Source organism: Scardinius erythrophthalmus (assembly GCF_964197995.2).
Source record: "Scardinius erythrophthalmus genome assembly, chromosome: 21".
NCBI classification, from domain to species: domain Eukaryota; kingdom Metazoa; phylum Chordata; class Actinopteri; order Cypriniformes; family Leuciscidae; genus Scardinius; species Scardinius erythrophthalmus.
In genome coordinates this window covers 6,144,164-6,170,034 of record NC_138241.1, presented here as the reverse complement: position 1 = coordinate 6,170,034, position 25,871 = coordinate 6,144,164, and the positions used below count along the sequence as shown (strand labels likewise).

General features: G+C 38.4%; 1 protein-coding gene across 1 annotated transcript in view; it reads left to right on the top strand.

Moving 5' to 3' along the window:
- Positions 1-24,067, top strand: part of tjap1 (tight junction associated protein 1 (peripheral)) — a 97,600-nt gene extending 73,533 nt beyond the window's left edge. Inside the window, exons 7-10 of the mRNA XM_081350308.1 lie at positions 5,410-5,476; positions 13,336-13,443; positions 15,031-15,114; positions 21,733-24,067. Coding sequence (XP_081206434.1) covers positions 5,410-5,476; positions 13,336-13,443; positions 15,031-15,114; positions 21,733-23,169 — 1,696 coding nt within the window. The 3' untranslated portion in view covers positions 23,170-24,067. The remainder of the gene's footprint in view (positions 1-5,409; positions 5,477-13,335; positions 13,444-15,030; positions 15,115-21,732) is intronic.
- The last annotated feature ends 1,804 nt before the right edge of the window (positions 24,068-25,871 follow it).

The window sequence follows — 25,871 nt, the reverse complement described above, 5'->3', positions numbered from 1 at the left end:
ACACCACTTTCGATACTATGGGAAAAACTGCCATATATACCGCCATACAGATAATTTGTTATTATCTCTTAATTGTTTGATAATTTGGATAATTATGTTGCAATAGCTTACACACAGCACAGGGAGACTTAATTTGAATCATTGAACTACATTTTCATAAAAAACAAGTAAACAGTCAGTAATAAAATAATAACAAATAAATTGCAAACAATATCACAAATAAATTTAATAGAATAAAGAGACAAATAAACATGGCTTTAAGTTTTTCAGGTAGGGTCTAACAGTATATTCAGGTAAGAAAGTAATCAAATGTAAAATAACACTGGATAGTTTTCATTGTAAAAAGTAAATACATTTTAATGCTCTCAGTTAAAGTTAAAAAAGTTATTCAGTCAAGAGCAGCAAGTGATTTTCTCTGTCTTTTGCATCAGGTTTATTAGGCTGCTGTCACTTTAAGAGCTGATCGGATCCAATATACTGTTACACAACATCCATTTTCTCTTAACTTTTTTCCGCACAATAAGAAAAAGAAGTTAATATGGTACTAATGAGCTGTTTGAGAACGCCACTTAAAGATATCAGTAGTGCACGTGCTTTTGGTGTGAGCGGGAAACTTATGGGAGTGACTAAAATTATGCGTAATACAAGCACTATTTAACCGGAGCGAATGAGACGAGTGAGTGCGAGGAGGCGGGTGTGTGTCAATTCGCCCTCAGAGAGAAGAGAAAGTGAGAACGCACAGTTAGTATCGGTGTATCGATACTGCAATATGGGAGTATTAGAACAGTTTCAGATATTTCAGTATCAATACATATTGATACTGATATTTTTGACAACACTAGTCCTTAATAATGCTTGATATTTATATTAGATTGGCTCATAGCTTTTGTTGTGGTATCAAAATTAGAATAAAAAAATCGTGAAATTTCACTTATATCTAACATGTTGGTGTCATGGAGGTTACATGGGTCGAAAACAACGAAAAAAATTACTGTTTTTTAATCATTTATTACTTTTTGGTGGTGATGCCAAATTGAAAACTCTAGAAAAAAATATTGGTAACACTTTATTTCAATAGTCCACTTTAGATAGAAAAATAAAAAGATCTGCACTCGTTTATAAATTATATTTAAAAAAAATAATGCAACAAAGTCAAGTCACCTTCATTTATATAGTGCTTTTAACAATATAGATTGTTTCAAAGCAGATTTACAGTGATAATAGGAAATTACAGTAACACAGATTGTTGGGCTTTACAACAGCTGTAGAATAAAGTTATTGTCCAGCTAAAGTTAGTTTTGATTGATTGATTCACTTCCGTTGCGAAGACCATTAGTTATTACCTTAGGGGCCGCTAACACAACACTGTTTTAACTGAAAACCCTTAACGCGCTCCGGCCCGCTCATCCGCACAAAACAGTGTCTGGTGGCTCGAGAACGCAAACCCTGAAATCAGTTCCAAGGTGCAGGCGTAAAAAAAAAAAGTTACCATCTACCATCCAAACTTCAAAAACGTGAATCTGTGAAAACGCAGACGGCGTGCACAAGCGTATTACGTGCAGGCGTGTAGTCTTTCTTTACAAGTTGACCTCAACAAATTACTTGTCTGGCCTTAAAAATTCATAATACAGAATTTATCGCTTCCGCGTAGCCATGTGATCTGGAATTATTTTGACAACGTTTTATCTGTACAGAGATAAAGGGAAGGGAGGGAGGTCATCACAGGGGAGAGACTAGTTGACACTTCAGGACTGCGTTGTCGTCGTGTCCAGGCGTAGGTCTTTTATCAGATCTGGATAAGGCTTGGATCCGGCGGACTGCCTCGGGATAAACAGAGACTAATATTAGCGTAGACGCCATTCGTCATGTGTCTGCTTGTTAGGAAGCATGTTTTACAATGTTAGGAAGATTGTTCCAAAGTTTTGGTGCTAAATAGGAGAAGGATCTACCGCCAGCAGTCGATTTTGATATTCTAGGTATTATCAACTGGCCGGAATTTTGAGATCGCAATAGACGTGAAGGACCAGCTGTACTTTGTTTATTAAGCGTGCAGGGCAACCACCCAGTAGAGAATTACAATAATCTAGCCTTGAGGTAATTGTTCCGCATTTGTCATTGAGAGCATATGACGTAATTTATATATATTTTTAAGATGGAAGAATGCGGTTTTACAGATGCTAGACACGTGACTTTCAAATGAAAGATTGGTATCAAAGAGCACACCCAGGTTCCTAACCGGGAAAAAGTCCGTCTGGATCATTAGTCCACTTTAGACAGTCATCAGAGTATTAGTAGACGGTCTGCTTAATATCTGCTAACACTTTATTTTGATTCTCCTCAACAGACATTCTACTGACTATAGGTAACTTTGCAACTACATGTCAAATTATTCTACTAACCCTAACAGTCTACTAATACTCTGAGAGTTAGTTGACATGTAGATGCTTATAGTTAGTAGAATGTCTAAAGTGGACCATCAAAATAACCTGTAACCAAATAATTAGTCGAAAAATAGTCGCAGACGTCACTTCGCACCACGTTGTTATCAGTTCAGTTTAAGATCAGCAGGTCTGAGTGCAGATTCTGATTATTTAATCTCATATCGGCCTGATATGCCCCTGATGGTCTGAGTGCAGTGCTTTGTGATTGAGTCGGTGAGTAATTTGGCTGCAATCATGCCACTTTATCTCCAATCAGGATGCATCTCCGGCTTATATGCTTTTAGACGGCAGAGAGATTGAATTACCCAGCATTCCTTCCATCAAAAAAGTGCGGTGCTCACATTTGCTGCTCCATTTCCTCGCCTGCCACATCCGAAACCTGCATGCCAGCTCTCCGCAGATAATAGCCTAATTGGATCGTAATTGGTTGGTGATTCTGCAGCGTGGGCGTTTGAATGCGATCTCTGATCTAACGCTGTAACACTGTCACATGCGCTGTGGCGATTTGCACCAGGTGCTGGGGGCTCTGAGAGGTATTGTTATAGATGTTTGTTTGTTTACTCAGTTTCCCATTTACTTCGTGTGTTACTGAATTTATTTAGCTTCCCCTCTGTGATTCAGAGAGGTCATCAAGCAACAGTAATTGCGCACATTTTGCATTTCATCAGCACCGTCCGTCTGCAGCTAGAGTTTATGACTGCGCTCAGGGCAAATCACCACAGCTTGCTAAAATGAATTGATTAAATTCTAATTGTTATGAAGCGAGACAGTGAAAGTCCCTTATGATCTGCCAGGCAGTGAAACTGTATTGATCCAAAAGAGGGAAAGAGTGATTGAGACCTTGGTGTCCGCTGTAAACAGAAAGGCAGCACTTGGAGAAAATGTGGCATGCAGGCCAGATGACCTTTTGTAAGCATAAATTTTGTGTTTGAATTGATGTTTCCTACAAAAAGTTTCATGAACAGAAGCCTTTGAGCCTTGTGCTCAGTCTCAGTGTTGATTCAGTGAAGATATAATATCAAAAGGTATCAACATCAGCCCATGTAGCCCACCGCTCATTACTTGGAGCTTTGGTCTTTAATACCCCTTAACCTTTGAAAAAAATAGTGTAAATGATTCATATAAAACTTTCTCTCTTCCTTAAAGCACACAACATAAGTTTATGGAGGATATCCTGGCTGCTCTTGTCCATAGAATGAAGAAGGGTTGGGTCTGCTGAGCTCCAAATTGATGAAAAAAAAAAAAAGTAGTAGCATAACATCAGAATGCCAAACATTTCAGTTATATGGAAAAGAGTGGTCAGGATAGTTTTAGAAATAGAAACACCCATTTTGGGTGAAATATCCCATTTTGTTTCCACATAAAAGTGGACATATCTACTATATAGTATCCAAAAAGTACAATGTGAAATGAGTAGTAAGGAAAAAATGCTCTGTTGTATTGATTTCACAAAGAATTGAACGATGAACACTTTTGGACACATCTGGGCACAGTGAACAGTTTCTGCTGTCAGCTTAAGCATCTTTAAAGTCGAGATGAAACAGAAGTAGCGACAGTTCTTTTCTTTTGTATTGTGACGTACATCCAAGTGTGATGGATTTTTGAAAAAGAACCAAGTCCCAACCCTACATTTTTTCCTTCTATCCATTGGTTGTTGAAGTTGATTGGATTTTGATTGTGGAATGTGGCCGTTGCACTCAAAAATAAATGCAAGCTTGCAGTCAAATGTAATAAAGCGGCATGTATCCGCATATATCACCAGAGAGAAGAGTTTCACCGGAGGTCGGGCTGTGACATTTTCATTAAGCATTTCACATTCATGTTACAATCCAGAAGGAGGCGCGTGGTAATGCAACACTGTTTGCTAACAGCCGCAACAGGAAAAAGAGCAGTTTTTGTTTTGGTCACACTTAAGTTTAGGGTCCAATTCTCACTATTAACTAGTTATTTATAAGGATGCATGTTACTAGTGTATTGGCTGTTTATTAGTACTTATAAAGCACATATTAATGCTTACTTAATACATCCCTGAATCCTTCCCAATACCTAAACTTAACAACTACCTTACTAACTATCAATTGTCGTAGTTAATAGTGAGAATTGGACCCTAATCTGAAGTGTGACCTTTGTTTTGATAGTGAGTTTACACAAATAAAAATAGACCCTTTACAATTTCTAATAATTACTCTTTAAATGCTCTTATCTGTATAACCATAAATGGCAGAGTTTTTTAAGTTGTTTCCGCTGTTATAAAGAGACAAAATCATTTGGCATTTGGCACTGATTTGTGTCGTGGAAGTCCACTCGTATCGAACCGTGACCCCAAAACCGAGGTACATACTGAACCGTGACTTCTGTGTACCGTTACACCCCTGATATAAATGCACATTCATAAGTGTGTGAGGTAAAACAAACATATATTTTGGCGTTCGTTCTATACCAGATACTAAATGGGTTGGAAGTAAAAAAAAAAAAAAAAAAAAAAGAAAAAAAAGCCTTTTCTTTTTATTTGCAATATATTTCATGCAACACAAAATCTGTCACTTTTTGGTTCAAAACACTTGCACAGAGGATAAGCTTAATGGCTTTTTGTGATGAAAATGTCTTTTAAGTGCTTTTTCTTTTCCTCTTCTGACCACTTGAGGATTTGATGACTTTAACAGCAGACACACTCTCTTACAACTCTGTGTTGAAATATGAGGTCTTATTATTGCAATAACTTGTGAATGTTTTCTTCGGCTTGCCTTCACCTTCAGTACATCAGAGAGATGTAAAGTTATCTTGTATGCGATGCGACATGCGGTAACGTTTCCCAGCAGAGAAGTCTTGTACAGTTTCCTGTGACCTTTGATGTCGATACACACATATCCATATCAATCCCACACCATACCAGGATATATCATATAACATCAGGATATAGCTTTATACCCTGACAGTGACACACACTTGTTTTGTGTTCCCCCTACAGACTGCAGAACAGCTACACGGCGTCTCAGAGAGCAAATCAAGACCTGGAGGAGAAACTTCACGCCCTGGTAACCTTTACACTCCACTTCACTTTCTCTTTCGAAAGCCCTTTATCTTAAACACTGATGTCTTTAATTGCTGTTTAATTGTTTCGAGTGCCCTAATGACGCCACGCTCAGTCAGTTTGTCACAAGTATTATGAACCATAATTGAGGAACCTTTTACTTTGCTTCATTCTCCAGGGACTAACAAACAATTAACGCTATTCCTCATGCCACTCATGCATGCTAGAAGTTCATTTTCCACTGGGAAATTTGTTGTTGGAAAACAAGCATCAGTGATTGCGTTGCTTTGATTCGCTCTCGAGATAAAAACACCATCATTCTTGCGATGTGCTTTAAATTGTTGCAGTCCTGCTACAAGCCCACTGTGAGTTTTGTTTACTCGCCAAATCTGACTCACTTTTAACTCTTTCTGAATGCTCTTGTATCGTGCTTTCATAGAGGAGCTGCGAAAGGCAAATAATCGTGCCATGGATGATCATAGACACTGGCCTTGTTTCTTCCCATTGCTTTCATCTCACTGCAGTGCAGTTAATGTCACCATGAAAAGTGATAATTCTTATTTTTTATGGAATATTGCAACCAAAAATGAAAATTCTGTGATTAATTACTCAAACTCGTTTAAACCCGTTAGGCTTTCGGAACACAAATGAAGATATTTTTGATGAAATCTGAGAACTTTCTGTCCCTCCATAATAAAGAACTACCACTTTGACGCATTCAAAAGTTCATAAAGAGATTGTAAAACGAATCCATATGAATTGAGCGATTTAGTCCAAATTTTCTGAAGAGACTTGATCGCTTTATATGTAGAACAGATTTAATTTAGTTTTACGGGTTTGGAACGACGCGAGGGTGAGTAATTTTCATTTTCAATTTTCATTTTTGGGTGAACTAACCTTTAAAAAATAAGGGCTCTAAAAGGGTGTTTCGCAGCAAGGTCATAGAAGAAACATTTTTGGTTCCCCAACGAACCTTTCATACCCCTTTTCCACCAAGGCAGTGCTGGTGCCGGTTCGGAGCCGGTGCCTACTCGCAAACCAGATCTTTGTGTTTCGACAGCCAAAGAACCGGTTCTCGGCCAGGAAAATTGGTTCCAAAGCGGCATCAATTCTTTGCTGGACTAGAACCGTTCTTTTACCACGGCATGCTTACGTTGGGGGCTGGGGGCGGGGTTATTGACGAACTTCTTCTCGAACATAACCTCCGTCTATAGTAATCCAGACGAGCAGCACAAATGTGTTCTAAACCCCAATATGTGAAATGTCTTCTTCTGACCCCAATATAGGATCGCGAAGCCAGGAGAAACATTTGCAGAAAGACGATATAGTCCGCCATTGTGATTGCTATGTGTAACGGAGGCCAGCTAGTAGTCGCTGTGCGTGTAAAACCTCACTCCTCTGATATCAAAAGGCGCTCTAGCGACAGACGCTAGAGGCTGCAGTCTAGCCTCCTTGTTAGAGCGCCTGACTCTCATGCCGGAGACCCGGGTTCGAGACCCGCACGGAGTGGGGTGTGAAGGACCCGGTGAGAGAGGTTACATATGCTTGAAGTTGGCGAAAGCTAAGACGTATGGCAACGTACACAGTGACGTAACGACGTCGTTCGCTGGGCTCTCTAGTCAGTGGAAAAACAAACAGCTTCTGAGAAGGTTCGCAAGTTGAACCAAATTTGAACCAGCACCAGTTCCGAACCAGTTCTTTTTTGGTGGAAAGGGGGTATCAGTGAACGGTTCTTGAGAATTTCGTAGTGTGAAGAACATTTTTCCCTATAAAGAACCCTTTGTGCAGTGGAAAGTTTCTATGGATGGCAAAGGTTCTTCATGGAACCGTAAATTTCAAATAAAAACCTTTATTTGAGATGTATAATACTTTTTCATATGCCAGTTATTTTTAAATTCACCTTAAATGTACAAAATATAGGGAAAAAAGGAGAGGTTTTAATCGACATGATGACAATTAAAATTTTTTATTGATTATTCCTTTAAGTGGATTAAGGATTAGATTAGATTATGGATTAGATTTTCAAGCATTGCTGTTAAATGTACAATTTATTTATGGATCAGTCAGACATCTTGGTTGCAGACAGAACTCTGCGTGTTTTGCATGATTTTTTTTCCCCATAAAATCTGTTTGGGTGAAAATTTTCTGTGCTTTAGAGCTCTACCAAACACAGACAAAGACAAAGTAATTTTCAGAGAACAATCGAGAGAGAGAAAAATGAATAACATCAAAAGCTAAAGATTGAATAAATGTACAAATTTGTCCCTAAGCCTCTTTCCCTTCATAGAGTATAAAACAATTCCCACTGGATCTTCTAATACATCATAATAACCGTCATAAACTGCAGTCGTCGTCCGACAATGTGATTCAATTAGGATGAATGGGAAATAAAGATTATTTAAATGTGATTGCGCATCACAGAAACAGTGCGTCATGTGTTCAGTGAGATGCATTTATTAAAATATCTTTGGAAACTGCTGTTGGATTTCATGTTTTATTTAAGCCAATATGAATCTAAATTTCCCCTCGACTCTGCCCTTTTCCAGTTTCGCTCAAATGAAAATTTAATCAAACATGCATCTATAATAAGTTATTTTAGGAATATTTGATCTCTCTTAGGTGGTCTACAAAATTATCTCTAGTAATTTAGCATGACTGGAAAAGTTCAGAATGATACGCTCGCTCTTAATCACGTCTGATGACTCCATGCGTGTAAAGACAGCATTAGCTCACGATGATTTATTTTCATTTCCTTAGTTCTGCATGGTGAGATCTCATATCCATGAGCTCTGCATAAAGCTTTGTCAATCACAGGTGAAACAGGTGGTGTTCTGCTCAGTAATCTCTCACAGGGATTATCCCAGCCGACCTGTTCCACCTCGTCGTTCCTCACCACAGGTGCTCTTAGGACATCAGCTCATCCAGAGCGCCGTGTTAGCATTCATCCCTCCAGATACACACAGCAAGAATGGGTTTATATATATATAATTTCAGAAAGAGAAATTTGTATGTATATATACATACATATAGCCTATTATTACGTGTGTGTATATACAGACATATAGCCTATTATTACGTGTGTGTATACATATGTGTATATATATATATACAGTATATGTATATGCATGTATACACACACGTAATAATAGGCTATATGTCTGTATATACACACACGTAATAATAGGCTATATATATATATATATATATATATATATATATATATATATATATATATATATATATATATATATATATATATATATATATATATATATAATTTTTTTAGTTTTCATTTACGTTTTAGTAATTTTATGTGCTTTTGTTATTTTTATTAGTTTTTGTTCATGCATTAACTGACAATAAGCAATATATTTGATACAGTATTTATTGATCTTTGTTAATGTTAGTTAATAAAAATACAACTGTTCATTGTTGATGTTAGCTCGAGTCTAGTAAATTATATTAACAGATGCAACTTTTGAGTTTAATGTGTTAGTAAACGTTGAAATGTTCATTAACTAAGATTAATAAATCCTATATAAATAGTTTCCGATGTTTGTTTGTGTTATCTAATGTTAACAAATGAAACCTAATGTAAAGTGTTACCGTTTTTAAATATTTCTATTTAGCTTTTTTTTTTTTTTTCAGTTTTAGTTAGTAGTAATACTTTTAGTACTTCAACTTCAAGTTATTTTATTTAGATGGCAAGGCAACATTTCTCAATTTTAAGTTACATTTTCTAATATATTTTATTTGGTGTTTTTTTTAAAGCTTTATTTCAATTACAGGATAATAATTCATAGCTGATGAAAAAGTGGTGATTTAGTGTGCATGTATAATGTGTCTTTCACATGGTTAGTTTCTATCTTTTTCCTTTTTTCTTCTCTGTACTTTGTGTCTTTCTCTCATTTGCACTCCATCGTATATGTCCAGACAAACAGGCTAAAAAAACTATAAGAATAAACACAATATTAAATCTTTCTCTTCCTTTCTTCCTCCTTTCCTCTCCCCTCATGCTGCCTTGTGACTTGGGTATTTCACCACCATCATCTTCATCATCTTCGTCATCTTTATCATCGTCATCAGGCTGCCATCAGTCAAACTTGGGTCTATGCAGTTGCGTTCTCATTCTTTCTATTTATTCTATTCTTTCTGTTCTCCTGATAAGTATCACTGTGGATCCCATTCCCTTGACTCATTGCATCTCTTTCCTGACTCCTCTCCTTTCTCCCTGCAGTAGATGGCTGGATATAGATGTGGCCATGTGCATGTGGGCAGGGGGATTCTGGGATACATGCAGCAGTCCAAATGTTAAACTCAGTGGTTAAAATGCACAGCACAACTTGGAGAACACTGCAAGAAAAGCTGCAAAATATGCTAAAATATCAGTGGATGACAAATATTGTTATGCCCTTTAAGGGCACTGCAAGGTGGAAAGGCTATGTGTGAGCAATGGAATCTCTCCCATAAGGCCATTAGCATTAAGTGTTCTGTAACAGTGACCGCCCACTTTCTCAGCCTTGTTGACACCGGAAGTTTTTTCCTATTCATTTTCTCCACAGGCACTTAAAGAAACAGTTCAGTAACAAATTGTAAGCCTTGACCAAACCATCTGGCTGAATCACAGCTATTTGTGAAAAATCAGTTTTATTTTTTCATTTTAGTAATTATCAAACTGCATAATTGAAACATTTGCAGCTAAAATGTTACTTCTGTATGGACAAAATGAATGAGATTTTTACTTTTGGATCCTTACTCTTTGCTCTATTTTGTTCACATACATGAGCTGTCATTTGAAAATCTTCCTTATTGTTAATTAACAAGATTCCTATAAATAACACAATATTGTCTTAATAGCTACACATGAGAATTTTGCAGCTATGTTTATCAAAATAACACTACGATTCGAGATAAATTGGAATGTCTTCACTTAGGCGGTTCCAAACAGGCATATTATATTAAACGTGCATATATTTCCTAAATAAGGGATGTTTTCTTAGTCAATTATGAAACCTGAAGCTCTCTGTTGACACTTTGTTGGCATTTTGACCACTTGACTACAGCTTTGGATGGTGTGAATGCAGCTGTTAAACTGATAAAAACACTTTCTGTCCCTGTCTCCTGTTAGTCTGTCCGATGTGCTGTGCTTTATTCTGGCTGTTTCATTGCCTTAGTTACACGTGGACTGCATCATGCTGAAAGGCTTCCCTCAACTCTCTTTTATTGGTCCACATTGTCCGCTTCCGTCAAACGGTGACTATAAAGATAATTGCTTTGTTATGAACATGCCAAGCTCCTGATTAAGGGTCACAGTTTCTCTCTACTCTTTCTCCGTGTCTCTGTCTCCACTTAAGCCAAGAGCCGACAGGACTGAAGTGTGTCTTAAGTAGCGAAGCTTCTGCTAAGCATGTCCTCTTTAAAGTTTTTTGAAGAGCTTTTGTTCAGTCGTTCACAAAAAGACATTTGTGACTTTGCCATCACAGCAGGAGTGTAGTGTCCTCAGACGACACTCGTCCCTCCATTAGAAAAACACTAAGTCAGACAGAAGACGTTTTAGGTAAATGTATTTTGTCATGGTGCTTTTCTTCAGTCTCAATCGGAGTCGGACGGCCCACAAGTCCCTTCTCTGGCTGTCTGAGGCATGTTGAAAGTACTTTCTCGTTCCTGCAAGCTCGATGATTTTATTCTTTTCACGAAACACTAAAAGAATCAGTAACACTTTACAGTAGGGTTTCATTAGTTAACATTAATGCATTCACTAATATGAACTGACAATGAGCAATACATTTGTTACTGTATTTGTTCATCTTTGTTAATGTTAGTTAATAAAAATAAAGCTGTTCATTGTTTGTTCACACTCACAGTGCATTAACTAATAATGATAACAAAATTGTAATAAAGCATTAGTAAATGTTTAAATTAACATTAACAAAGATTAATAAATGCTGTGTAAGTTCATGCTAACTAATGAAACCTTATTGTGAAGTGTTACCAAAGAATCTCAACAGCAGCTCATAGTGACCATCATAATATTCCACATGACGTGTACCAAGTGTACACCAAGTCCCGAGTCATCTGACGAAATATGACGTGATTTTACGAAAAAAAGAAGCTCTTCATTATGCATTTATAAACTGCAACGCTCATTCTAGTCCATTGAAAACGGTGAAGATTATCAGTGAATAACAACCATCTTTGATATTGTTCACAATATAACTGTTATATACTTGGGGTGTAACAGTGCATATATTCGTCGTGAGCGGTCACGGTTCGATGCATACAGTCAGACGACGAACACATTCAGTCACAAGTGATTCACGCTACAATCCAGAAGGGCGCGCTCGGCAATGCTTTTTGCTAACAGCCACAACAGGAAAAAGAGCAGAAGATCTTGCTAGTGTCCAACAGTATATGCTGAGTTTCGATTCGTTTTCGTGACGCGCTCCACAAGTTTCATGGAAAGGAAACCGTGACGGCAGAAAGTATCGTGTTTTTTTTTTTTTTTTTACAAAAGCACAATGTTTTATTTTTATTGTGAGTGTACACAAAAAAAATAGACCATTTACAGTTTTGAATGTCCTATTACCATAAATGACGGAGTATTTTAAGTTGTTTCCGCTGTTATGAGACATTTGGCATTGTGCGGTTTCGTTGAAGTCTCACTCCTACAGTCCAGTGATGAAACATGCGTGTCCTGTAAATGGGAAGCCTCAGTGCTTCTCTCGCGGTCGTGGAAAGGTGAAGTAGGCTCTTTTTTTCCTTCTTGCTCATCTCTCCGGGATTTCTTGAAAAAGTGTAATATTGAACTTTGTGCCTCCGCCATTGTAACCGCATGTTAATGAACTCTCACACGTAAAGAAAACTAATCTCTGATCAATTTTCATTTTTCTATTTATTTTGTACTTTTATTACACAAGAGATGCTTTTCAGTTTTGTAGTTGACTGTGACCAAATCAATGTTGTTGTTTTATCAGCCCTACAAAAAAATATGACCTATGCAAGAGTGCATTGTGTTTACGGCTCATGCTTAATACACTAAAGGAGGCTGTAGTGGAACAAACTGTAATTTGCACAACTGTCTGTTCAAAATAAATGAAAAGAAACCCAGTATTGGGCATTTGTTGCTTTTTCCTGTTGTATCTAACTCGTGTCGCACCGTGACCCCAAAACCGAGGTATGTACCGGGCCGTGAATTCTGTGTACCGTTACACCCCTATATACACAATATAGCATAAGAGACACAAAAAAGAAAACATTAAAGGGATAGTTCACCCAAATTGAAGTTAATGGGGTTCATCAACAGTTTGGTTCTTTCGTTTTCATCAGAAGAAAGAAACTCGTACAGGTTTGGATCGACTTGAGTTTTGATTGGTAGTGAACAGTATGTGGACTACTATGATGGGACTTTAAATGTTGTCTAATCTTTTTGAAGCCTGACAGATGTGGTCACTGTGAACTGTCGTTGTAAGAAAAAATCCAAAAATCAACAGAGAAAAAAACTAGCATATGTGTTTGGAAGCAAAAGTTGGTTTATCAAAGATAGACAAAATTGTACAGAAATACTGGAGACTCAGAGGAGACGACACGTCGAGAGACTGTGATGCTTATTTGCCATGAGATTCAGCAAAGTGATTATGACTCCTTGCCGTCTTTGTTTTCCCATGGGATGCACCTCATTCCCGGGCTCTTTGGATGACTTTCTTTGCAGCCGGTGCCATGTCAGCAATGATATTAGGACTGAAGGAAAAGTTGTTTTGTTTTATCAAACGGCTAAAATGGCCACTGTTTTATAAGAGAGACGTTTAACCTCACGTGAGACCTTTTACGTTCAAGTTTACATGAATGTCCTTTTTCTCCTTACAGCTCCGTAAAGTGGAAAGAGACAAGAAAACCATGGATCAAGAGATTGTGGAGCTCACAAATAAACTCGTGGACGCCAAAAATACTATCGACAAGCTGGAGGAACTGAATGTACGTGCAATATCAGAGCTTTGTGTGTGTTTGTGTTTGAGGCACGTTTCGGGCTCGAGTTTTCAGAGCTGGGATTGATGACTACTGGAGCTGAAAATTGAAAGTTGCATGAGGAGGATCTGCGCTGAGTTTTCACTGAAGTCTACTGTCAGATTACAGAAATGATGTCTGGCTTATGGAGCTTTACTGGGGAACACGGGTCTCCTGCACATAAACAACAACACTCATACACTTTGCACTAGACCAGCATTTATACATCAAATACTGCCTGTTTTAAACACTATCTATGGCTCTGGTTGTATGGGAAAGCCCTTTATTTATATTAAGAGATTTGTTAGCATTCAAGTAATTGACACCGGACTGTAAATTAGCAGACAGTATTCTGGCAGTGGGTTTTTAAGATAGTAACTCCATGAGGAATAACAAAGCAGGTTGTTCTGAAATGGGCCTTTATTACACCCCATGTGTGAAACGGTGCCACAGGGAACTAATTATAGCACTGAAGAAACTGATATCCGTCTGTTCGCGGTGTTTAAACAGAGCGCTTCATCTCCTTATACAGAGAGAGCACACATCATTCATAGCTCATTCCTCAGAGGTTAATGTCGGGAGAATTTCTTTCCCCCTTAATAAGCTTTTTTAGTTCTAAATCCTGAAGACTGCGACCTTGGGTGCCATTTTCCTTGTTTTACTTGCAAATTTTCAGTGAAAGGTTTGGACAGAACTACTCATTATTATTTATTCATTTATTTCTCTACATGTTAGAGAAGATGTTCTCAACCAGGGGGCTCGGCAAACTTTCAGTGGATCCTTGAGATGAATTTATATTGTTTAAAATAATGCAAAACTTATTTTAATTGACCCCTCGATTCACGAAAAACAACAAACCAGAGTTCCCATAGTCTTTGAAAACCATAATAAACGATGTGGCCTTAGACCTGGAAAAGTCATCTTTATTCACATATCTATATTACAATCTTTATATGAATCTATATTTTACTATTTATGCCTAGCTTTATTGTGGATAAATTGACTAAAAAATATTTTTAAAACCACTATCCAATTAATCACAAACAACTGGAAGAGTCATGTAAAAAGTTTATTAAAAAAATCTGTTTAATTAGTTTTTTAGTTATAGTTGAGCACCCACAGGTTAAAATAAGTTTTGAAAACCAAACTAATGCTAAGAGGCCTTTAATATTGTTGTCTTAAAGGTTGAGAACTGCTATGTTCGAATAATAATGAAGTCATTGAAATATTGAAATGAAAGCACTGATCACATGAAAAAAAAATGCTAAATGAAAACTCTTATTGACACACTTGTTGGCTGCTTGTGTGTGTGTGTGTGTGTGTGTGTGTGTGTGTGTGTTTAGCTCAATAGATTTGTAATGATCTTGTGAAACATAGTCAGTCAAGTTTCCAAACTTTTGACTGATACTCTGTCTTCTTTCATAACTGAGCATTTCTGTTAATTTTAAGGAAAGTGTCATTCCAAAAAAGTTTACTTTGATGACTTTTCTTTATTTGATGTGTCTCATATCTGTTTCCCCTGACACTTTCTTGTATCCATTTTCTGTCCTCATGCAGGAACGCTATCGGCAGGATTGTAATTTGGCTGTGCAGCTGTTGAAGTGCAATAAATCGCATTTCAGGAACCACAAGTTTGCTGATGTAAGTAATAGGATCTGTTCCTCATAAGAACCTAGTTTTAAGGCACATCCCCACCCATATTTTAAGGAATCGTTCACCAAAAATGAAAATTCTGTCATTTTACTCATCTCATATCGTTAGATTGTTGTAAACAGTGTTGCCATACGACAGCTTTGTTTGCGAAAAAGCATCCAGGTGTACATGGACAATAATACACTGCTAAGTATCAAAAATGATCTCCTGAAATGTATATTTGCCAAGAGATCTCTCATTTAGTATTTTTATACATGCGTCAAACATAGGAGAGAAACAGGCATAGAAGAATAAGGCTACAGGCGAGGTAGGCTTCATTATACATCTCTCTGTTCCCCATTTCTCTGTCCTCTCTCCTCTCACCCCCTCATGCCTTTATGTTTCAGTACAGTAAGTTTTGAGCTTATATACACCACTGAGGGACTTAGTTACAACTTCCTTGTAAGGTAGCAAAACATGTTGCTTATGTTTAAATGGAACGTATACTGTACCTCATGCTTACACATGGCACAATCCACTTTCCATATTAAGAAACTATCCTTCGGTGTATACATTAGTGGTACATTTGCATCAGTTGAAAAACATTCCTTTCCTTGTAAAGAACATGCCAACTGTACACATTCAAAGTATCATCATCAGTGGAACATCTCTGTTCAGTGAACGTTACATTGCACACATACTTCTGAGCAAAAAATTATCTCATCAGCACACATGTACAACATACTCTGACTTCACAAAATACATTATGAAATTATTATGAAAATGAGTAAAGAAAAATAATACCAAAAAATAACATTAAACGGTAAATTTTTAGTCTTCAATTATAACAAAATACTGTCACTTACAGTCTATTCCGCAAACAAAGCTATAATATGGCTTCAGAAGACTGGGAATATGATTTATATTGTTTATCCTTTTTTGAGTTTGGCAGTATAAAACACCATCCACTTTCATTCTATGTAAAAGAGCAGCTCAGACTTTCTGCTAAACATCATCTTTTGTGTTTCGGAAGAAAGAGAATAAAACTGAAATGACATGAGGAGTAAATGATGACATGATTTTAATTTTTGGCTACTAGTACCCCTTCCGCAGAGGGCTTGTTGGAGTCTGAATGTGTTTTACACTCCGCAGTGACACTCGTGGATGGTGGTGAGAGAAAAAGAGAGAGAGAGAGTGCACGATTGCCCAGTGACTTTTTTGTTATGGACATGGACCTCTGATTTTACAGACTGGGATCAGAGAGGAGTAGTCAGAGAGAGAGAGAGAGATAAAGAGAAAGAGACCAAAAGAATAGAGAGAGGGAGAGGATATAAAAAAGCCATGTCTGCATGATGTGCTTTATTGAAGCGTTTAGCATGAAAAGTGTGTGTTGGGGCACTGGCATATTTCGCCAGTGTTGTTCTCTCTCTATTGGCTTCTAGTTAAACCTCATATTGAGTTCAAAACACTGTTGTTGGCTTATAAGGGATTTCATGGACTGGCTCCTCCATACATCTCTGATCTCCTTTCATCCCACCATAATGCTTTTAGAAAACGTAGGTCAACCAGTAGTCTACAGCTGACTGTTCCAAGGACACGTTTAAAACTGAAAGGAGATTGTGCCTTTTCAGTGGCCGCTCCACAGCGTTGGAACAATCTGCCATCTTACATAAAGACTGCACCAACATACATTGATGTTAAATCTTTGCTTAAAACCCACGTATTTACTGTTGCCTATGGTCATAAGTGGGCCTAGTGGCATAAATTGTAGTGCATTGTTTATTTGTGTGTTTTATGTTCACTCATTAGGATACCTGTTGACACTTTGTACGGCACTTTGGCCAACAGCTGTTGTTTTTAAATGTGCTCTATAAATAAATATGACTGACTGACTGACTGACGGATGGTCTTTGGATACGAATGGTCTCGCTGGCAGAGAAAAGGCATCGTATTGACAAGGTGCCAGGCTCCAGACACATCCGTCTGTTTGGCCTTTGTGTCTGTCCGTGGGGGAAAGTAGGGCAGATTTCAGGCTGATGGACAGCTCTGTGTGTACAAGAACAGAGAGGTATGATAAGACGGCTTGACCTCATGGGGATGTGGGTATTGAACACATCAGGACATTATCACCTGCGGCCTGCTCTCTACATTAAACACATCTATCACTCTGTCTGTACTTGTTGATCTGTATTGCAAACAGCATTAAGTCTGTGGCCGGTTGCATGAACTGCTTGGGCTAGACTTACAAGTTAGTCATCTAATAGTTAAAAGTCAGTTACATAAAAAGGTAGATTTGTCTAATTTGAATCAAAAAGTCAAGTCAAGTCGACTTTATTTTTAATAGCGCTTTTTGCAATACAGATTATTTCAAAGCAGCTTTACAGAGATAACAGGAAAATGATGCAACAAAGTTGTTTCTGCTGTACAGCAGATTTAGAAGAAAGTGTAACTTTGCTTTTCATTTATTACTTAAAGCTCACTTAAAGTTCTTCGATACTACATCAAAAACTACTAGCCTAACTGATAAAGTTCACACATTATTTAAAACAAATGAACAGTCCGTAATAAAACAAGAACAGATACACAAATTACAAGCAGAGATGAATACTAAATAACAAAGTTACAAAGTCTAACAGTAGTATAATTCAGGTACAGAAATTAATAATTAAACCCAAATGTAAAATAACATTATTTGTTCGCTGTAGAAATTAAATTTACTTTTATCTTTGTTAAAGCTGTATTTTGTTGTTTTATTAATATTAGTGACACAGACAACAGTAGGAATATAGGCCTATGTCACACTTCCTGCTTCCGGAACGCGGAGTAGGGATTCAGAACTTCCGGTCAACAGTATTTCTCTATAAGGATTTGGATTATCTGCCATAATGTGTAAACCATCCGAGGTAGACTGACCACGAGCTATGAGGTTGTGAAACAAAGGTTTTTGCTCCTGTAGAAGCTATAAGTTCGTATGAAATCAACCTTGTTTTAAGAAAAACATGTTTTATCTGCGATCTTATGAAAAAAAAACTACAGTACCCACAATCCTAAGCGGAGCAGCAATGTCTGCTGATTGGTCCAACTCGCTGTTACCGTAGAAACGTTTACCTTACTGGCGGTGGAATTCAAACACTTACCTCTGTAATTGAAAATGAATTTCTCCCAGAAGAACTTGTACCCTTTCCTCAGTTTCGACGTTTCCACTTGAGAGTTTTCATTTACCATCCGAACCACACCGTCATATGTGACTTAAAGCAGGTTGCGGAGATATTTGATCCAGCGGTATATATGGACACTGCCATTAGAAAAAGGCTAACCGGAAGAGCCGTATCCATACTAAAAGACGTACTTCCGGTCTTCAATTTTTTCGTGACATAGGCCTATTAGGTGTCACCTTAAGACCGAATGCACGGACTGAATAAACTGACAAACATCCGTCTTTCTCAACTGTTCACTTATGACATAAACGAGAGAATACTTGCCGAGACGGGCGTTTAGATGGGTATTTTGACATAATTTTGTGTTTATGTGTCCGTTCAAGGGCAAGGAAACGCAAAAGAGGAATCAATTCGTTGTTTGAGCACTATCTGAAACGTCTCTCACTCTTTCGAGAATCTCTTTCAATTTACATTTGTCCAAACTTTTAGGTTATGCTGAAAAAGGTGCCATTAAATTCAGTTGCCGTATTGAGAGAGAGAGAGAGAGAGAGAGAGAGAGAGAGAGAGAGAGAGAGAGTGTGTATCTGCCTCCTCGCCAGCAGTTAATTCACAAATGATCTGTCTTCATCCTTTTTTAATTTATTGAATTGACATCAGTGACTGAATTGTGATCTCTCTCTATGAGAACTATAGTGATGAAGTGTATTTACTGGAACCCATGGTATTTTTTAGAGGATATTTGATTCATTCTCCAGATTATCCTCTTGCCCTGCAAGCAGAGACCACAGACTATTCCATTGGTTATTTTTAGACTCAATTGAGCCCTAGCCATTACCTGTTTTTATTCTGGTACTTCTAACATAAAGCCACTGTTTTAAAGCATCCACTTGTAAAGCACCATTTGTAAAATTCTCCAAATGAATGTCAAACTGATCTGCACTACATTGCATCAAACAGGCCACTTGTGTATTCTCTCACAGCTTTAGAAGTGCTTTGAGAGCCATTATGCTTCAGTCCAGTGCTGGCAGACTGAGAGTTATTGTAGAAGCTCTCATGTAGCAATTCTCTATCTTTAGCTAAAGATGGAAATTATGCACGGTAATTTGCATGCAGTCTTTAAGTGTAGGTCACTGCAAACATGTGAAGAATTGGGGCTTCTCTTTGTTAGGATAACTTAGGAAGATGACATCTAGCATGCCACTAGCTGAAGATGACCTAAATGAAATCTATATAATTACGGTTATGCAAGTCTCAAGTCGTATATCAATTTGTATATTTAGTGTAGGGGTGCACCGATATGAAAATTTTGGCCAATATGATAACTGATAATTCTTTACATTTGGAAGCCGATAGCTGATATATTGGCCGATTAATCTAAATCCAAATTTTTATATAAATTGAGAGCCTGAATACAAAAACAAAGTCCTAAGCACACAATTATAACGTTCTCATTATAATTGTATGTAGCCTATATGACAGACTTAACTGTATTTTCCTTTTTTTAAGTGATTTCAATCATATTTCAAGCAATTCAAAACCATCTTGACAAACAGTGTGCATCTGAAGTGTCTCAGCTGAAGGAAATAAAACATTATGTATCGGCTTTAATATATCGGCCAAATTTTCTTATCGGGCCGATAAGGATAACATTATAAATGATCATATATCGGCCGATACCGATATGGTGGCCGGTATATCGTGCATCCCTAGTTTAGTGTTTTTTAGGCAGCTGAGCTTGTTGTATATAGTCTCATGTAGTCAGACTTTAGTCTTACAGGATAAAGTCCATTCCATACTGAAGATTTTTCTGGCTAAGATTGAATTTGTCCTGATTTTCTGTTGGTGAAAAGAAGTTGTTTTGCGTTCAGTGGATTGTAGCACTTTGTGTATCATCTGACTTTCCCACATGAGCATGTGACGCTTCAGTGGTCATTGGATACACATGCTCTCTGCCCCCTGGGACAATTGATTTAGGGAGTGTCATGTAGATTTCTAAGCTTAGAAGGCCATGAGGGGGTCATGCTTGGAAGCAGGGTCTGGACAGATCAATTCTCCCATGCCCTCACACCCCGTGGAAGTAAGGGTTTTTGGTGTATATGCCGCCCCACAGGATCGTTACAACATAAAGCTGAGCAGGGCTGTGTGATCACTGATTTTCCCTGCCCTTTTTTTTTTTTTTCACAAATCAATGACCTAGACTGGCTTCGTTAAATCGTGCCACACTACAGAATGAAATAAAGGCCTCATCACCTGCCTTTTTTCTTTTAGTCTCTCTCTCTCTCTCTCTCTTTCTCTGTCTGTCTCCCTTCTTCGGTAATAATCTAATTTGAGGTGAGCTTTTTACTCTTTATTCTTCTTTCTCGCACCAGAGCGAGGGCATTTTTTTAAATGGAAAAAATGCTATTTTCTGCTGTTCTTGATCATGACTGAGATAACCTTTGGTGCAGTACGGTAGATAGACCTCATTGAACATCTAATTCCCAGCCAAGCGTTCATTGAGTACATGTTAGTGAAACTGCACCTTTTGAGATTACTTGCAAGAGAGAAATCATCTACAAAATGTGCTATATGAAAACTACGTAGATCTCAGAGCAACAAATGTGGTCTCTAAAAAGTTATTGGACTAGACGAGATTAAAGGCATAGTTCTCCCAAGAAAGAGGATTCCCATCCTTCTGATATTTCAAACCTATCCCAAACTTACTCTCTTGGAACACAGACAAAAAGCTGTATGGACTATTTGATGGTACTTTTAATGTCCTTTTTGGATCTTGACTTTCCCTAATCACTGCTGCTTCTATTGTATGGGGAAAACAGTGTAAACATTCTTACATTTCTACTTTTGTGTTTTACGTAAGAAATATGCAGTCATATTTTAAGGACTTTGGTTGGTCCTTAAAAATCACAAGAAACTGAATTGACCCTGTTCATCTATTCAAAATGAGGCCATTTGAATGCCTGTTCATAGTAAGTCAAGTCCCCTTTATTTATATAACACTTTTTACAAAACAAATGGTTTCAAAGCAGCTTTACAGAGATAACAGGAAAATAATGCAACAAAGTTTGTTTCTGCTGTACAGCAGATCTAGACGAAAATAGCGTCATAGTCCAGCTTAAGTAAGTTCAGTGATGGTTTATTTTTGTTTTAAAAAAGTTATTAATTTAGTTAATTTTTATATAGCCGCTCTGGAGAAAACAGTGATGTCATAATCCAGCTCATTTCAGTTCTCATATAATGGTGTCAATGCAGGCAGATCAATATTATTGTTGAATATATTAACACTAAGCAAGCCAAAAGCCAAAGTAACAATAAAGTTCTTATTATCCAGGCTTTTTTTTCAGGATCAGTTTCAATCTTTTTATGTATAAACATATATTGTGTAAAACTGGTTGAAAACGATACTGCTGGAAAATGATGCCTTGTCACGCTGGTTTGTCTGTGTGTTTATTATTTCTATAATGTTTTGCAGTTGCCATATGAGCTACAGGACATGGTGAACAAGCACATGAAGAGCAGCTTGCCTAACAAGACTCAGGGCTCTCAGGGAGCTCAAGCCCAGGATCCTGACACTCTGAGCCTGACTCCCGCAGACGTAGTGCCCACTTCGGTGATCGCTCGAGTTCTTGAGAAGCCCGAGCCCCTGGTGCTCAACTCAGCCCAGTCAAGCAGCAGTGCAGGTCGGCCAGTGGCCGAGGATGTATTCGTGCACGTGGACATGACAGGACCACAAGATAATGGTGGAGGGCATGAGAATGGTGGTCCTGTTCATGCAAGGCCTCCTGCGGGTGCTGGTTCTGATCAACAGCATGTAAACGGCATGTGTCGAAGCCAGGGTTGCCTAGATGGTCCGCCAGGAGAAGATGGGGCCGCCCCCTCTTTTGAGAAGTTGAATCCTTACCCAGCTCCTCCACCACCAAACCCGCTCTACCCTGGTCGCAAAGTTATTGAGTTCACTTCAGATGACAAAGTCAAGATCCCCAAGAACAGCCCACTTCCCAACTGCACCTATGCTACACGTCAGGCCATTTCTCTGAGTCTTGTACAGAACGAAGAGGAGGCCGCTGACCGCCAGCGCACCGTTCCCAATAGCCCTGCTGTATCTGATGGGGGTTGGCGGTCGGGGACCTCCTCATCTTCCGGCGGAGGACTTGCCTCTCACCAGCGCACACCTCCGCAGATGGATGCTACGGACACCCTCTCCAGTCATTCGAGTCCCTTTAGCAGCCCCCCTCAGCCGCCTAGTGCTTTTGCCAGTTCTGGTAGTTCTGAGGAGGATCTATTGGCAAACTGGCAGCGTATGTTTGTAGAAAAAATGGCACCGTCTACAGACGGCTCCCTTGTCAACCGTACATCCTTCAGCAGTGAGACGGTGAAAGATCTCCAAAGAAGTCACAATGGCAAATCAGGAGACGGTGCTCTGAGAGGTGCTTACTCTGACGGCGAAGAGGGTTCCTCGGCCCAGAGCTGGACAGCAAGTAGAGAGTCCAGTTTGGATACTGACACCAGCAGCATGGCGGACCTCCGGGCAAAGAAGACACAATATGGAGGTGAATTTTCCCAGGAAGAGGGTGAACACCTACTGATGGCTCTTGATCCACTTGACAATGATGGTGCCAGTGGAGACACCATGGTCACCATTGAGAGCAGTCCAGTTTCTGCTGAGCATCAAGAGTTCGCTGAAGATGCGGGATCAGCTGGGAGTTCAGCTGAGGAACGAGATATCCTTCCCCAGGACTTACCCGTCATTGGCTCAAAGGTCGTAGCTGCCCTTGAGGATTTTACAGACAAGCCGCCTCGGACTGGCTCCACACGACCTCTGAAGAGCCCCAAGAGGATGGGAGTTCATCACTTGCACCGTAAAGACAGCCTTACCAGAGCGCAAGAGCATGGAAACTTGCTGGACTGAGACTTCCAGGCTTATTTTTCTCTTTTTTGTTTTGCTTTTTTTTTTTTTTTACCTTGAGTGCTCTTTGTCTTACTAGCAATCACTAGTCATAGCAGCACACGACGAGTGGAAGGGATCGAATCAGCCTTGCTGTAGTTATCCCAGATCATGCTGCTGAGGCATCATTGTAACTCTTCTGTCCTCTCTTTGAGGCATGGATCTCTCTTATCTGTTGAACCTATGGGATTGATGGATCAGTGGTAAAGTACCGACTGCAACTTCAATTACTCCGGCTAGTGAGTGGACAGTGCTTCAGGGATCGTACAAGAATGTCATAGTTTGATTTGAGGTGATTTTCACCAGTCCGAGACTTGCTTCTGCTTGATGCGACATGATGGAATGGGCAACAGCAGGACATAGCCATACAATCACACTTTTGTAAGAGAAAGAGTCATTCAGAGGCGACAAGATTGAGCAGCATTAGGATTGAACCCTGTGGCACTGTGCAGACATGGATGTTTTGACTTTTGCTTTTGCCCTCGGGTGAGAGTTTTCTAGCCAGATAAGGATATCTATCCAGTATCCCAGTACAATCCCTTTGTTGTGGGAGATGGGATAGTACCAAATGGCCACAGATACCACTGTGTCAGGCATTCTGCTGGTTGAAGCAGGTTAAATGTAATCTATGGGACTCTCTTGTCAATTTTCAGTGCCTAACCCTTGCTCTGACAGAGGGGGCTCTTCATCACCCTTTAAAAGAACATCTTGTTCCTTTAGTCTGCTTTTAGTCACCATAAACTGAGAGGATCCTTCACCTCAAGTTTTCAGTTACCTCTCGTCATTGATCTACCACTGTATTTCAACATCCAACCTAAGGACAGTTTTTGTACTTTAATAAACAACATGACTTACGAAAGGATTTTGATGTATTCGGTATATATGTTTCAATGATGGATATACTTCCTGATTTTCAGTTTTGTTTGACTAATGGTATTTAAAACTGATTATGATTTCAAGTAAATATTTAGAGTTAGTTTTTTTTGTGTATTTATTTGTCTTTTGCTGGTCTAAAGTGTCCCATTTCTCCCATCAAATCAGTTAAGCACTGGCAGAAGTGTACAAGAAGTGCACAGGTTACTAAATCCTGACGTAAAATGAAATGAGAAGGTGTACAATCTCGTTCAATATTACACTTTAGTTATTACACTGCATGGAAATGCAAACCAAACAGTGCTGTATCTGGCATTTTAATTATTTAATCTGGAAAAAGATTTCATCTTTTTTCAAAGGCCAGTATTAATGAGTAAAATATTTTGCAAGTAAGGCTGAAACATTTGGATGTGTCATTGGTTTTTCATGTCCTCCAATTTAGAGGTGTATAAATGCGTCCCCTCGCTATTGATGGCACAAATTGCCATTCAGAGGGCATATTAATATAAAAAAAAAAAAAACCTATGCATATAGTACTGTTTAAAAACACCACAAAACCCTGAACCATAGCAAAGCATTCTGTCTGTAATGATGACTTTACTGACTTTGAAATGCAGAATGTTGCATATAATAGACCGGAAAAAAAACAGTGAGTTAAAAAGCAGAGATTTCAGCCAGAAGCATGCCTTTGTTAGGATGGCACTGACACAAACACATTGCTTTGATTTTGAAACCCTAATTTCAAGCCATGTTTTAATCTTAATGAATGTAATCATCTTTTATGTAGCATCCATTTTCTTTGGTTCCTTATTATTCGTTAACTACTTATACTGCTGTATTTTAAGGGGAATGTACATCCCGCCATCATTTAGTGTGTTTTTCTGTTTTTTGTGTGTGTGGAAATCCGAATTCTCTTGATTTATGGATGATCAGTCTGTCCAGCAGATACTTTCTACAAGTTATTATTTTCTGTTCTGTGTGTTCCAGTCTTAAATTTCAGTTATTTCATTTCAAGCCTCGTTCAAATAGCATTTTAACATTTATCAGCTTTTCTCAAAAAGTTTCAGATGCGACCATTACAAGCATCCTCATTCTTTTGTTTTGATGAATATATTTTAGAGACGATTAAAACTCTGTGTTGCCTTTTTAAGTGCTGCTTGCTTTGTGTCCTTTTTATTTAGGCCTACAAGTTTATAGTCTCTTGACCAGTCAATATCCCACCCTGGGTCTCAAGTGCTGTACGTCATGCAGTGTTGTACTTTTACAAATCAGTGTATTTTTTAAGTAATTGGACACAGAATACTGACTGACTTGAGACATTACCCCACTGGTGATATGCAACAGTGTTCTTCATGTTTAAGAGTATGTTGAGCACTTATGATTTTTAGGTTTGTCTTTTATTTATGTACATATCAGCCAGTCAGAATGTACAGCAGCATGTATTACATTTTAACAGTATTACTGGAAAGATGTCAGACTTTTGTAGAATGCTTGCTGTATATATTCACGGTCACCGTGATTTTGACATGTTCCTGGATCAACATATTTGGTCTTAAAGGAGTAGTTCACTTCAGAATTAAAATTTCCTGATAATTTACTCACCCCCCCCCCCACGTCTTCCAAGATATGCACGTCTTTCTTCAGTCGAAAAGAGATTAAGGTTTTTGAGGAAAACAATCCAGGATTTGTCTCCATATAGTGGACTTCAATGGGGTCCAACGGGTTGAAGGTCCAAAGTGCAGTTTCAGTGCAGCTTCAAAGTCTCGACACGATCCCAGCCGAGGAATAAGGTT